Here is a 13,533-nt window from a genome sequence, read left to right on the forward strand (position 1 = left end):
ATAACCAAACACAGCATCCTCACTGTTATCTTTAAGCTCAACAATTAACTGTATAGCTGCTGCAGTTGTCAAACTCATCAGTGGAATATAAAGACTCCCATTGGATCAGGCTCTAAAATCTCTCATTTTTGTTCCGGGAATCTCAGATTCTGATTAATCTCTTGATCACTGTTCAAAGATTATCATCTGCATTGAACTCTATTGTAAAACAGATCAGATACTTTCTAGTGCAGTATTGATTCTAGTTGTTGCGAAGAACAAGCAGAGAAAGTTTTTGTAACCACTCGCAATATTTCCAAATCTACCCATGCTGGGAGTGGAGCAGTAGAGTTAAGGCAGGCCTGCTCCTGCCCTGCTCCTGCACCACTCCTGAATGCAGCTGGTATGTACAGCAGTGGCTCTAAGATTGCATGTGCTGTTCCTTATCTACAGGCACTGAGCCCACAGCTTCTACTGGCCACAGGTTTCAGATATCCATCAATGGAAGCTGCAGGAGTAATGTTCACAGGCAAGGACAGCATGTGGAGACCCCCTTGCTCCGCCTTTTTCAGGGGCTGCAGGACCTCCAGGGGTACCATAGATGGTAGTAGATCCTGCTGTGAGGGCAAGGGACTGGACTCAGTGACCTCTCAAGGTCCCTTCCTGTTCTAGAGTTCTAGGATTATCACCACATCTCTCTCAGCTGCTCTGAACCCCTCCTTTTGCTCCCACACTGACTATAAATCTTCAGGCTGTCCTTGTGAAATCCACAGTTCATGCTGCACATGAGCAGACAAAGAATATCCCCTTGCACCTGACACAACCAGCCCAGGCACAGCCAGAGGGGAAGAATCTGATCTCAATTATTTAAGTGTAGAAATGGAGTAATTCTGTCCAAGTCATTTGAGTTATTCTGGATTGACACTTGTATATAGTAGCTGGGTCAGAATCCTACCCCTAGCCTCAGAATAGGTAGACAGCAAAATGTATTTTCTCCAGTATGTCAGAGACAAAAGGTGTATTAAAAAAATAAAGTTTGTTCCTCCAACTTTCTCCAATATTCTGACCAGATTTCCTCCCCTGTTGCTAATAGCTTTCTGTGATTATTGAGCTGCATATTTCAGATCGGCTACTGCAAAAGCAGTCTAAAATGGCAATATAACAGAACATATGAAATTGGATATCTGACAGAGCACTTCTATCACTCAAAAGCAAGGCAGAGCACTAGGCATTAACATGGTCAGAATTTTCAGTGGCCAGCTGCCAAACACAATCCAAGAAACATTTTCCAATGTTAATCCTGCTGCAAATATCTGAAGAGCAGTGAGACAGGTTTTCATTTCAGAGCTGAGAAAATGCTAGACCTTTCTGGGGAAGCCAATTAGTATATCCTTAATGGCCTTTGATAAAGGTCATATACGGAAACAGGGAATAGTAACAGAAAAACAAGTTAACTAAATTAAAAATACTATTCTAACAAAATCCAGTGGTTTTCCCATGTTGTTGTTCTGAAGGTCTGAAAGAAACACTAATGAAATTAACGTCAACAGTGAGAGTGTGAATACCTTTCAGGAGGTAAGAAATTACATAATTGCTTTCTCATGTGCACTTTCTTTTTGCCATGCAAATTAATTATTCAGAAAGATTTTGCTAAAGCTTTGCATTAAGGATGTGAGGAAGACATAAGCAATACATTCATGTAACTTGTACAAAAAGAATCCATACATGGGAGCAGTAGCTAATAACTATTGAATCTCATAAAACCACCCATATAAAACTGTCAGTGTTAGTGAATAGTAGAGATGCCATAAGTGTGTGTTATATAAGTTACAATAGCTTATCTATCTAGGCTTCAGATTTGTTGAAGCCTTTCTTAGTTTAGTATCAAGGAGTCACAAAAATAGCTAGCTTTTATAGTTAATTTGCTTTGGGGGTTTGTGCATTCTCAGCAGTTTACTGACACAGTAACTCATTAAACAATGCAGAATCCATATTTATGGATACTGATGCTCTAAGACTTAACCAGAAGACAGAAGTGGCATGGCCCTTCTGGGAAAGCTACAACTAAGTCCCGATGTAAAATGTTATATGTGATAGTCTTTATAACAGCACATGTGAAGAAAATGATACATACATTTCAAACACCTTACACTAGCTCCGTTTGCAACTGCGTTTTCATAGAAAGTATTTTTTACTCTTTTTTTAACATTATCATCTGCAGAGAACTGTACAAAGGAGGAAACTCTTATATGATGACAGTAGATTTTCCCCTTTAAATTCACTCATAGTTAATACAGAATATGGTAGTATAAATACTCTTGTAAATTCTGTTAAACAGGCATTTGGATCTTGGGAGAGGAAGAGGGACTGCTGTTAAGAGTACAATGTTTCTTCCAAGTTCTAGTGGCTTATATAGTCTGTTAAATAGAACTTGTTTAGAGCTCTCTGATGACTCTTAATATTATTGCACAATGTTCCACAGTCTGTAGTACTGGAGTGAACACTTCTAAAGTTAAATGCATTAAAACAATTTTATACCTACTTATCCAAGAATAATGTAGAATTGCTAAAATTCAGCTTTTGTAATTATCACAGGAATATATTTCACATACAAAAACGTAATATTTCTGCAGATTTCAAGGTCTAATGGGCGAAGTACAGAATCTCAACCCTTTTTTTGTTGTGAGAAAAACCCCGCAAATGAAGGCAACCACCGAGACCATTATTTCATGTAGAAGTCAGTCACATAACTCAATATTAACCCAAGGAAATCAGAGAATAGCATAGAGTTGATATGTGATCTCAGAAACTTTATCAAGGTTATGAATTTAGCTGCTCAAAACTACCATAGCTTAACCGCAGGCATAGGACTTGATCTTTCTCCTATTGAAGTGAATGGTACTTTTTCTCTGTCTTTTGTGGTGGCAACATCAGTTGGTAAATATCAATGCCAAAAGGGGATATGTCAAAGATCAAACAGCTATGCTTTACCTATTAGTTTTCCTTCAGCCTTCCAATGTTCTATAACAATTCCTCCAAAAAGTAAGTCCTTAATTTCAGTTGCCAAATTGTCCTCTAAGATCAAACTTCAATAGGAAATGCAAGTTCAAGTTAGCATATTGCTATTAATTTCTCAGCTATTTGTTAACTGTTTCTAGGTAAGTGGTTATAAACATGTTTTTTAGATTAGATCAAGTTGTATCCTATACTACCAATATTTGGGGAAAGTATGCAAATTACTTCAAATCATCAGCATTTAGATATCCTGGCTATACTGTATTGCATCAAGTAGGCCTAAAGCTGAAGTAGCTGCTCCCAGTTGGCTCACTGTAGTGTAGGAAACTTTACCTGTAGTAAAAAGCAGCTTTAAAGTCAGACCTTAAGGCCAGAAGACACCAACATAATCATGTAGCTTGACCAGTTGTACATTGTGAGCCACAGAACCTCAGCTACCCACTCCTGTAATATTATCTGAGACTTCTAGCTGAGTTACTAAAGTCCTCAACATACAGATAATTCACCATTTACTTTAGTTTAAACTAACAATATTGTACTTGGACTTGAAAGCCTTTGACAGGAAAAGCGCTTAAGCAAAGCAGGCACGGAATAAGAGGGAAGTTCTTTTCATGGAACAGTAACTGCTTTAAAAAAAAACCCCACAGGAAAACAACAGGTAGGAATAAATAGTTTTCAGAAGAGAAACAAAAGTAAATAGTGCCATCCCCCAGATATTTGTTCTTGGACCAGTACTGTTAAGAAATAGATAGTAAAATTGAAACTATAATCTTGTTTTATATTAGTCTATGGTATATCAACACCTAGAATATGGTGTGCAGTTCTTGTCTCCCCATCTCAAAAAAAGAAATGAAAGAGGTACAGAGAAAGCCAACAACGATTAAAGGGTATGGAGCAACTTCCATATCAGAAGAGATGGAGACAACTGGTAAAGAGACGACTTGGGAAGGTATGATAGAGGTTTACAAAATCATGGAGTGGAGTGGAGTGGAGTCATTGAATAAGGACATGTTATTTAATCCTTCACCTAGCTCAGACATCAGGTACAACCCAATGAAATCAATAGCCTGAAGTTTAAGTAGTATTTCTTCACACAATGCCTAATCAACTTGTAGAATACATTTTCAGAGAGAGAGAAAGCCAAAAAGCCTATAGCTGGGTTCAAAAAAGAAATAAGCTTATGGAGGACAGGTTCAATTGCTAGCCAAGATGGTTAGAAATGCAACCCCATACCCGGGGAGCTCCTAACCTCTGACAGCCAAAAGCTGGGACTGGACAATAGGGGATGATCACTTTGTAATTGCCCTGTTCTGTGTATTCCCTCTGAAGCACCTGGCATTGGGTACTGTTGGAAGACAGGATATTGAGTTAGTTGGACCACTGGTCTGACCCAGTATGGCTGTTATCTTGAACAAGCGACCCATGCTGCAGAGGAAAGTGAACCCCTTCCTCTACCACCTATAGAATCTCTAACCTGGGGGGAAATTCCTTCCTGACCCCATGTATGATAATCATTTAGCTCTGAGCATGACAGAAAGATCCACTGGTCATATACCTGGAAAAGAATTCACTGTAATAAGTCATACTCAATAGTGTCCTATCTCTGGTCTTTGGGAATATTGGCTACTATAAGTGACAGGTGGGCAACATGCCATTGGAGGCAATCATACCACCCGCTCAAATTTCTTCCTACTCCTGCACACATTTGGGGAGAGGGGGAAGATACAAATTAGGAGATCATCAAAATTTGTCCTTACAAATCCATATTCATTTTCTATTTTTTTGTTAAGACATTAAAGCAAATTTTCCCTCCTAGTGTTTCTTTTCTGATTTGAACTCCTCCTTTCCTCTCACATTCAACTAATTTTTTGAAAACATCACAGGAAATATGACTTATTTAATACAAAATGGTAGTCACTGTTGCATGTGAATTTGTAGCAAAAGTTTTTATATGATAATGAACAGAAATTAAAGAAACATTTCACACCTCATCAAAATTAAAAACTTTATTAATATAAAAATTTTAGTATAAAAATAGAGTAGCTTATATACATTTAAAATAAATTCTAAGATCAAAAGGTGCAATCATTTTAAACAAGTAAAAAGAAATACTTATATATTTCATGTAATGAATTCCTGGCACCATACTCTTCTAAAATTTGTCTTCATCCTTGTTCTCACCTGCCCTGTATATACTATCTCAACCTAGATTATAAAGGGTCTGAGGGTAGACTACTTCACAAAATAATGAAGAAGTGCCATGAACATCTACAGAACTATTTGTATATCATGAAAAAGTTTACATGTATACTTTAATGGGATACATTATTACTTAATGCCTGAAGTGCTTAAAAATGTACCAGGTAAATTCAGTAAATGGCCTGAACAGATCTGATATATTCAAGTTGCACAGAAAAATATTCCTGAAACTTATGGAAATGAAATACTCAAACTAAATATTTGTAACACCTCCTCCACCTATGCAATTTCACTAATCCACTTCGCAAAATATAACTGCTGTCATAACTGTGTACTGTTGACTACAACACTTCACACCAGAAGGGGCTGCAATTAATAATTAGTTTAAGCAGCTTGAGATCAGTTAACAAGGGAAAATATGGTTAGTGTAAAAATATATTTAAATCAACAAGGTAATTGTTAATACCAGAACTGTCATTATTTAAGGTATTGGAACTGTCACAGAATCCACCCAATAGGGTTTACAGAGAGCAATTAATATAAAACAGGCTCTTTAACTGAGATTAGTACAGGTAAGAGTAGCCTTAAAAAAAAAAAAAAAGTTAAGTACTGTTGCAAATCAAAAAGGTCAAAAATCCATGAAAGTTAGACTATTTACCAAGCCCTCAGATTCTGTCCCCAGACACTTAGGATACATCTACACTGCATGGCTATTTCAGAATTCGAGAGAGATCCCGAAATAGCTATCCCGTATCTACATAAGCTGCCCGTTAATTCAAATTATTTTTCGAAATATCAGACATGCTATTTTGCCATCCTGGTAAACCTCATTGCACAAGGGTTAAGGCAGCGTTTCTCAAACTGTGGGTCACGACCAATTTATGGGGGGGGGGGGTCGCACCTGGATCCATTATTTTTCTTGAAAAAATTTGTCTCCCCATGGGCTCTGTCTGGTTTAAAAAAAAAAAAAAAAACCATGAAATACCGGATGGAAGCCTGGCAGGGACAATTTTCCCCTGCCGTGTCTGGGAGGGGCAGGGGAGTGAGGAGCACCACAGAGTCTAATGAAGGGGGGGTAGGACGGAGCAGTTGCTGGGCACCACGCTAGGGTGGCGCTGGCTGGGTGGGAGCGGAGCTGTGCTGCTCTGGCCAACATGAGCAGCAGAGACCGGCCGCTGGCCTTGTGATGCCTCCCCTACAAGCTGAGAGCTGAGGAAGCCAGGCCAGGCAGCAGGAGCAACTACTTTAAAAGTAAGAGTGTTCCTCCGTGCTTGGCTCTGCGGGGGGAGGGGGGGGGGAAGAGATTTGATTGGAGCGGGGCTCCCGACGCTGAGAATGCCTGCCTCAGAGGGAGGGGGGAATGAACTGGCATGGAGAGTACTAGGGGAGCCAGCCTCAGGGGGAAGGGTGGGTGCACTGGCGGTTAGTGTGCAGTCCCAAACTGGACAAAGTGGTGCAACTTTGGCTCCCACCTCCTCTTTTTTTTTTTTTTTTTTTTTGCTTAATAATTTATCGGGGGGGGGGGGGGAATCATACAAATTCATTTAGCATTTTAGGGGGTTGCGGTATCACTAAGTTTGAGAACCCTGGGTTAAGGGATGGTTCAAAATAGTGCATTATTTCAAAATTTGGTGTTGTGTAGATGCGCCAAATTTCAATTTAATAAGCTATTTCAAAATAGATTTGAGATAAGATACGCAATTTGCTATGCAAATTGCATATCTTACTTTGAGTTTAGGGTGCTAGGTATATTTACCCTAAGTCTCATTCATGGGTATGCAGCTTACATTCTGTATTTAAGATCAGAATCCATATTCTGCCATAACAAGGGGAGAGCACTAAGGACTCTTTCGCAAATAAAGCTGTTAAGAGAAATGTTAACTTTTGTAAACAGTACATAACTGCTGTAACTGGGCACATGGGAAAGATGTGTCACATTTACTCCTAATATTTAATCTGTTCATCTAAAACTAGTTTATATCATTTTGATGTCAGCATAGTTGATCTAGTAAAACAAACTAATGAAAATACTTACTGAATAGACTTTTCAGACAATTTTTGTTTTGAGTCACAGCACCCTTGAAAAATTTTGACACTGACAGTCCAAAGAAGCATTTCAACTTACAGAACTAAAACTTAATAATCACTGGCCATTTTATGCTGACTTTACATTTCACTGTCACTTTTTCCAGTGACCTAAGCCAGTATTAGGATATTAAATCCATTGAGTTTAGATTTACAAATATTAAAAAGGCATCTCTCAAATGTTAACAATTCAATAAAAATCAGGGTAGCCAGAAACTATGCCTGCCATAAGCAAAGCAATTTAAGCTACAGACAAATGTTTATGAAATTCTATTTTCTCTCATGGAAGTGAAGTTTCAAGCAGTATATTTTCTTCACACAGCTGAAAGCAGCCATCTGGAAGATCCTGTGCTTTACAGAAAGGGGTCTATAATATCACTGCAGGTAAAGTCAACTTGCAACACTGTAAACAGATAAAGACAAGTTATTAATGGGATAATATCCAGTGTAAACAAAACTATGAAAAATGTATTAAATCAGCTGTTTAAGTCATAGTGAAGAGGAAACATATATCTAAGTATCCAAGCTTATACTGTTTTAACAGTTGTGATTTTGAAGTAACTGATCCAGGGGAATAGCTGATCTTAAGTTTTCATCTTGTTGTATTTTTATAATTTTTATTAATTTTATTGTCCTGTATAGATTTTAACACCATATGTATTGTATTATGCTCTATGGCAGCGTTTCCCAAACTATGGGCTGCGGCCCGTTACCGGGCCACGGGAAAAAAATACTGGGCCTCAGTGTGGCTGCCGGGAGGGGAGCAGAGCAGGACAGGCTGGGAGGAGGTGTGTCTGTGGGGGGTGGGGGGGGGGAGAAACCGGCTGCTGGGAAGCAGGGTTGGCGGCAGCGGGGCTGTCCAGCAATCAGGGAGGGCAGGCAGCGAAACCAGGGCTGGGGGCGAGGGGACAGGCTGGGGGAGATCAGGAGGAGGAGGACCGGAGAACCAGCTGCTGGAAGCAGGGCTGGATGGAGGCAGCGGTGCTGGTCGGGGGGTCGTCGGGGGAGCGGGGCGGGCCGAGGGAGATTGGTGGGGGGCGGGAGGAACCAACTGCCAGAAGCAGGGCTGGACAGGGGCAGCAGGGCTGGACTAGGGAGATCGGGAGGAGAAGGGGGGGGGAGCAGGACTGACCCGGGAACATGAAGACCCTGGCAGACGAGTGAGTCTGGCCGGGGATTCCATTTTGTGTCCCCCTCCCCCTCCACATACCCTCCCTCGAGTAGTTGAGAACTGCGTGGCAGGTAGACACACTCATGCAGTGTGAGCACATCTATCAGCCAGGCAGTTCACAGATAAGGACCGATACACCTAATTATAATAAAACTTACCTAATTAGAAAATAGTAGACATTTTATATGTCTGGTAATTTCTCAATTTTTTTCCCCAGACAAAACTCTCAAATACCAGACTGTCCGGTACAAAACCGGACACATAGCAACCCTACCCTTTCTTGCACCGTCCCTCCTAGCCAGATACCAGACCCCTAATCTGCTCCTGCTCCCACCTCCTGGAGTGCCCATGCGGCTCCGGGTTCCCCAAGCCCTGGCCCAGGCTGTGCAGAGGATGCAGCCAGGTAAAACACTGAAAATGCATTCATTTTTTATTCTTTTTTTTTTTAATATGTGTTTATATTTTTGGGCTGCAAAAAACAGTCCTGAAAAAAAGCAGGTTCCAACTAAAGTAAAAAGTTTGGGAAACCCTGATTTAGCCAGCTTTCTATCCATTTTACAGTCCATTTATCCAATCCATATTTCCTTAACTTGCTGGCAAGAAGATTGTGGGTGACTGTATCAAAAGCTTTGCCCACGCTGGCACTGGGGGCTTTGGGAGGACCAGAAACAACTTATTTGAATATTCATAATTTGCTTGATGAATATGCAAATGAATGTTATCAGTCCTCCAAAAGCTCGTGAATGGATTGACTGGTCCCCGTGTCAAAAAGTTTGGGAACCCCTGCTCTATGGCCTTTAGCTAAGACACTACATCAGTAAATTTTCTAATCCATGCCAGCTAACCAAGAATTATCTAATAAACATACCAACAAAATATTGGTTTATCACTTCAAGCAAACAGAAAAGTTAAGGTCACTATTTTCTGCTTATTACAAGTTTTTGTTTGATTTGACTAACTTTACTAACAAGAAATGACTGTAATTTCACAGGCATTCTGTTGTGACCTTGAATTTCTGCTACATTTCACTTAAATCAACAGTAAAATATTATATCCCTAAAGTTAATGTGAGGGACAGGGGAAGGAGAGCGGTATTCCAATCAGTATGTTATCCTCACTGAAGAAAAGTAGCATAAGTAAATTATCTCCATCATTCATTAAAAAAGACTTACCTGCTAGTTGGTAATGTTTTTCCACTCATGTTTTCAGAAGAAGATGGTTCAGAGTGGAAAAAGCTTTTTATCCACCAGAATTTATCAAATAGTTCAGGTAACCCTACAAAAGGAAACATAATAATAGTGACTGTAAATTAAATCTAAGTGCCAAAAATAAGGAAAAAAAAGTATCTTTGGGGGGGGAAAAAAAAAGGCAATACCATGATGGGCTTTTTCCTGGTCAGAGATGTTCACAGGATCAGACCAGAAAGATGAAGATCCTGATGAAACACTGGATTCAGAATTCAATCGAGCTGTATGAAGAAAACAAAACAATGATCTCAGATTACAGAATATACATTAATTTCAGACTAACGATTTTTTCAAAACTTTCATATCCCTAATGCCTGACAGAAGATTCTGTTTAGCCTGAGGCAAGTTTACTTAAAAAGTCATTTAGGCCACTTCTTCACTTCTCAGAAGACTGATGTTATAGCGGTCGATTTTCTGGAGTTCAATTTAGTAGATCTAGTAAAGAACGCCAACGGCTCTACTGTCCATGCTGGTACCCCTCAATTTGCAAGGAGTTAGGGAAGTTGACAGGGGCATTTGATCCTGTCAACCTCCTGCTACAGAGACGGCACTGAAGGCTGAATTAAGTTACGTCAAATCCAGCTACACAATTAAAGTAGTTAGAGTAGTGTATCTTAGTTCAACCTTCCAAGTAAGTATAGACAAGGCCTCAGTGTCCAATACTTTTATACTGCTTTTTTAAAAAAAAAGTTTATAGAGACATTGCACGAAGACAGGATAACTGTTTCAGGAGTTCACCGGCTGCTACCACTTCTTACGCCCCAGAAAAAAAGTATGCTAAGATGCAATCTGCTTGTGTAACTTTCATTCAGCATCAGTGAAAGTATACAACATGTATTTTAGGATCAGGCATTAGTATAAGGGATTCCATTCTAAAAAACTGTCCTTTGATATAACTAATAGGAGAGAAAAGAGGAGTGAGGTAATATCTTTTATTGGACCAACTTCTGGGTTGACAGAAACAAACTTCCAATGACCTATAGAAGAGCTCTGTGTAAGTTGAAAAGCTTCTTTATCACCAAAAGTTGCTCCAATAAAATATTTTACTTCACCCTTGTTGTCAATCTAATATCCTGGGACCAATAGAGCTACAAAAACACTGCACATAACAATTAGAACATATTATAGTAGAAACCTTCTTCTCCGTATGCTTTCATACAAAAATTAATACCAATAAGTTTCACATTATAGCCTATCATCAAAGCATCATGACATTTAGTCTCACAACTCCCTGTGAGAGGCAAATATTTCCCCATTTTACGAATGAGGAAACAGAGTCATTAACTGACCTTCCAAAGTTCACACAGAGTCTGGTGCAGAGACAAAAGCCAAATCACTTTTCCTATTCCTGTGCTTTAGCCATAAAATCTTGTGTATTAGCTGCCATCTTGGCTGACCCACCAGCAACCTCCAGATTTAAGAACAAGAATTGCTACTGCTTGAGCTAAAGAAGTTAGCTAATGTAAAAACTCATATCCACTATGGATCAGCAAAGGGGACCTGCAACACACTTGCCAGTGGGTTGTACATCTTTTCTTTTTATATTTATTAATGTCAAATAGAAGTTATACACTTCTTGTGCCAACTCTGACTAACACTATTTTAGGCATCCCCTCCTACACACATACACGTGACCTAATGTCATTTTCTAAAAACAGCCTATTAAAATCTCCAGAATTGCTTTCAATAGTCAGCAGCAGCTTGATACTGGTGCTGGGAGACTCCAGACCAATCCTGAAGGGTTGGCAATCCTACTCGAGTGAGGAAAAAAAGTCTTTCCTCTTCATATGAGGAAGGGGAAATTGGAGAATAAGTCACAGAAAGACATGAGCTCCCTAAGAATTTCCCCCACACACAAAAAATACTGTCCTCAAACCTCCAAATCCCTCAGGAGCGACGTAAGCACTGTACAACCTGGTGTTGATGCCTTTTCATTAGCGGAATCAGTTTTGAGATCAAATAATAAAATACCAGAACTGAATGGGACCTCCAGAGGTCCTCAAGTCCAGTCCCCTGCCTTTACGGCAGGACCAAGCACCATCTAGATCACCCCGACAGATGTCTCCTATCCAAGGATGATAGAAGATGTTTCCTATCCAAAGAGTCAGAGAATTTCCAGCCATGTAACTCTCTCCTTCATAAACTCCTATCCAAGGATGATAGAAGATGTTTCCTATCCAAAGGGTCAGAGAATTTCCAGCCATGTAACTCTCTCCTTCATAAACAAGTAGAAATTGTCAGATGAGGACACACACACCAGGTTTAAAATAAATAAATAAATACATATTTATTTATTTTTTAAAGCAACCCTTACTTCTGTAGTACTGATTCTTGGCCAGGAGGCAGCCAGCTGAAGGCACAGATGCCATAGCAAAAGGCACCGAGACAGGGCCAAAAGTCAAGCAAACAGGCAGAGAACAATCTGCAGGAGAGCAACAGAAAAAAGGAAAAAAGTTGACAATAATGAACTCTTTAGAGTTTCCAGATGGTTTCAACAAAAATACCAGATGCACTTGACATGACATTATAATCTACATTACAACTTATTCAAGGCCTGACCGAACCATTCCGGCGCCCCAGGCAGACAGTTTAATTGCGCCCCAGGTTGGGGGAGGGTGCCTGCGTGGCCCCACTGGTGCATGGGAGAGGGCGCATACGCTGCCCCACCCAGAGCTGGTGGCTGCAGGACGCATATGCCCGGCCTGGCCCAGCCCAGCTACCGCCGCTGGCGTGCAGCCCGGACTGCCTGGGGTGGGCTGAGCAGGGCCCCGTGGCCACAAGGGGAAGGCGCTGCTGGCCACCACTGCGGGGGTTAATGTGGTCCCCGCCCTGGGCGGCCGCTGTAGGGTGGCCACTGGGAGCTGCTGCAGTCCGGGAGCCGGGCACCCCCCATAGGTTGGCAGCTGCGTGGCTAGCCCATGCCTTAATCCGGTCCTGATCTTATTTAGAAAATACTGGACATTTATATTTTCTCCATTTGTTTCCTGAACTGAAAGCTCAAATACTGGACTGTCCGGTTCAAAAGCAGACACCAAGCAACCCTACGGTGCAAAGTGAGGGTCACACCAACCGGCAGCAACATCTTGCACAACCTCTTTGTGGAGGCCCTTCTGATCGTTGGGATAAGTTCTGACCGTGATGGAATGTCGCTGACTTTAATTCAGTGACTTTGGGTGAACACCGCTGTAAGGGCCATGGCCCAAAGGACCCTTTCGCCGCGGAGATCGCAAAGCACTTGCACCTCTTCCCAAATTTGCAATACTCCTAATAAGCACCAACACCCTGCACTCGGCAACCGCCCCTTAGCCCTACCCTGGAGGCCTGCGGCTACCTTAAGCCCCCAGCCGCCTTTGCCGAAGGAATGTGGCTGCTCGCGCCCCTTACCTGGGTAGCCTCTCCTCTGCAGCGCCCCCAGCAAACCGCCCACGAGCCCGCACCAGCTGCAGGTGCCCCGCCGGCTGCGCGCGCTGAGTGCTGGGCAGCGCTAGGCGGGGGCGGCTGTTTATAGCGCAGTCCCGGCGCGCGCCTGACACCTTAGCCGCGGGGCGCCTCCCCCTGGCCTGGTGGCCTCACTCAACCCCGGTCGGGCCAAGCGCCAGGCGGGCGGGCGGAGTGGAACGCGGCGGTGGGCACAGCAGGAGCGGGGCGTGCGCGCGTGCGGTCCTGCTGTCGGGCGGGGGCGGGGCGCGTGCTGCCCTGGCTGGGACCGCCCCGCTCACGGTCCTAGCACCTGCACTGGCCCCGCCTTTGTGATCGCAGCTCACATTCCAAAGCCGGGCAGGGAGATGCTGAGCCGCAACACGTCTCCCTCCTGCCCCCCTCCTCAGCCCCTTGCGG

At 42.1% G+C, this 13,533-nt stretch overlaps 1 protein-coding gene across 1 annotated transcript; it reads right to left on the reverse strand.

Annotated features, from left to right (window-relative positions):
• Positions 1–4,985: 4,985 nt before the first annotated feature.
• PPDPFL (pancreatic progenitor cell differentiation and proliferation factor like) lies at positions 4,986–13,404 on the reverse strand. The gene is made up of 5 exons (XM_006112170.4): positions 13,081–13,404; positions 12,011–12,118; positions 9,825–9,917; positions 9,622–9,724; positions 4,986–7,681 (listed from the first exon to the last, which is right to left on the reverse strand). Exons 2-5 carry the CDS (start codon positions 12,063–12,065, stop codon positions 7,669–7,671), a joined length of 264 nt encoding a protein of 87 aa, XP_006112232.1. The 5' UTR covers positions 12,066–12,118; positions 13,081–13,404; the 3' UTR covers positions 4,986–7,668.
• Between the last annotated feature and the right edge of the window lie 129 nt (positions 13,405–13,533).

Source organism: Pelodiscus sinensis, chromosome 2 (genome assembly GCF_049634645.1).
Source record: "Pelodiscus sinensis isolate JC-2024 chromosome 2, ASM4963464v1, whole genome shotgun sequence".
Classification (NCBI taxonomy): Eukaryota; Metazoa; Chordata; order Testudines; family Trionychidae; genus Pelodiscus; species Pelodiscus sinensis.

Excerpts from the sequence above, each read along its gene's own strand:
- PPDPFL (XM_006112170.4), bottom strand. The coding sequence starts at position 12,065 with ATGGCATCTGTGCCTTCAGCTGGCTGCCTCCTGGCCAAGAATCAGTAC. Across the intron at positions 9,918-12,010 it reads CAAGAATCAGTACTACAGAA|CTCGATTGAATTCTGAATCC; the intron begins GTAAGGGTTGCT and ends TTCTTCATACAG. Across the intron at positions 9,725-9,824 it reads CCAGGAAAAAGCCCATCATG|GGTTACCTGAACTATTTGAT; the intron begins GTATTGCCTTTT and ends TTCCTTTTGTAG.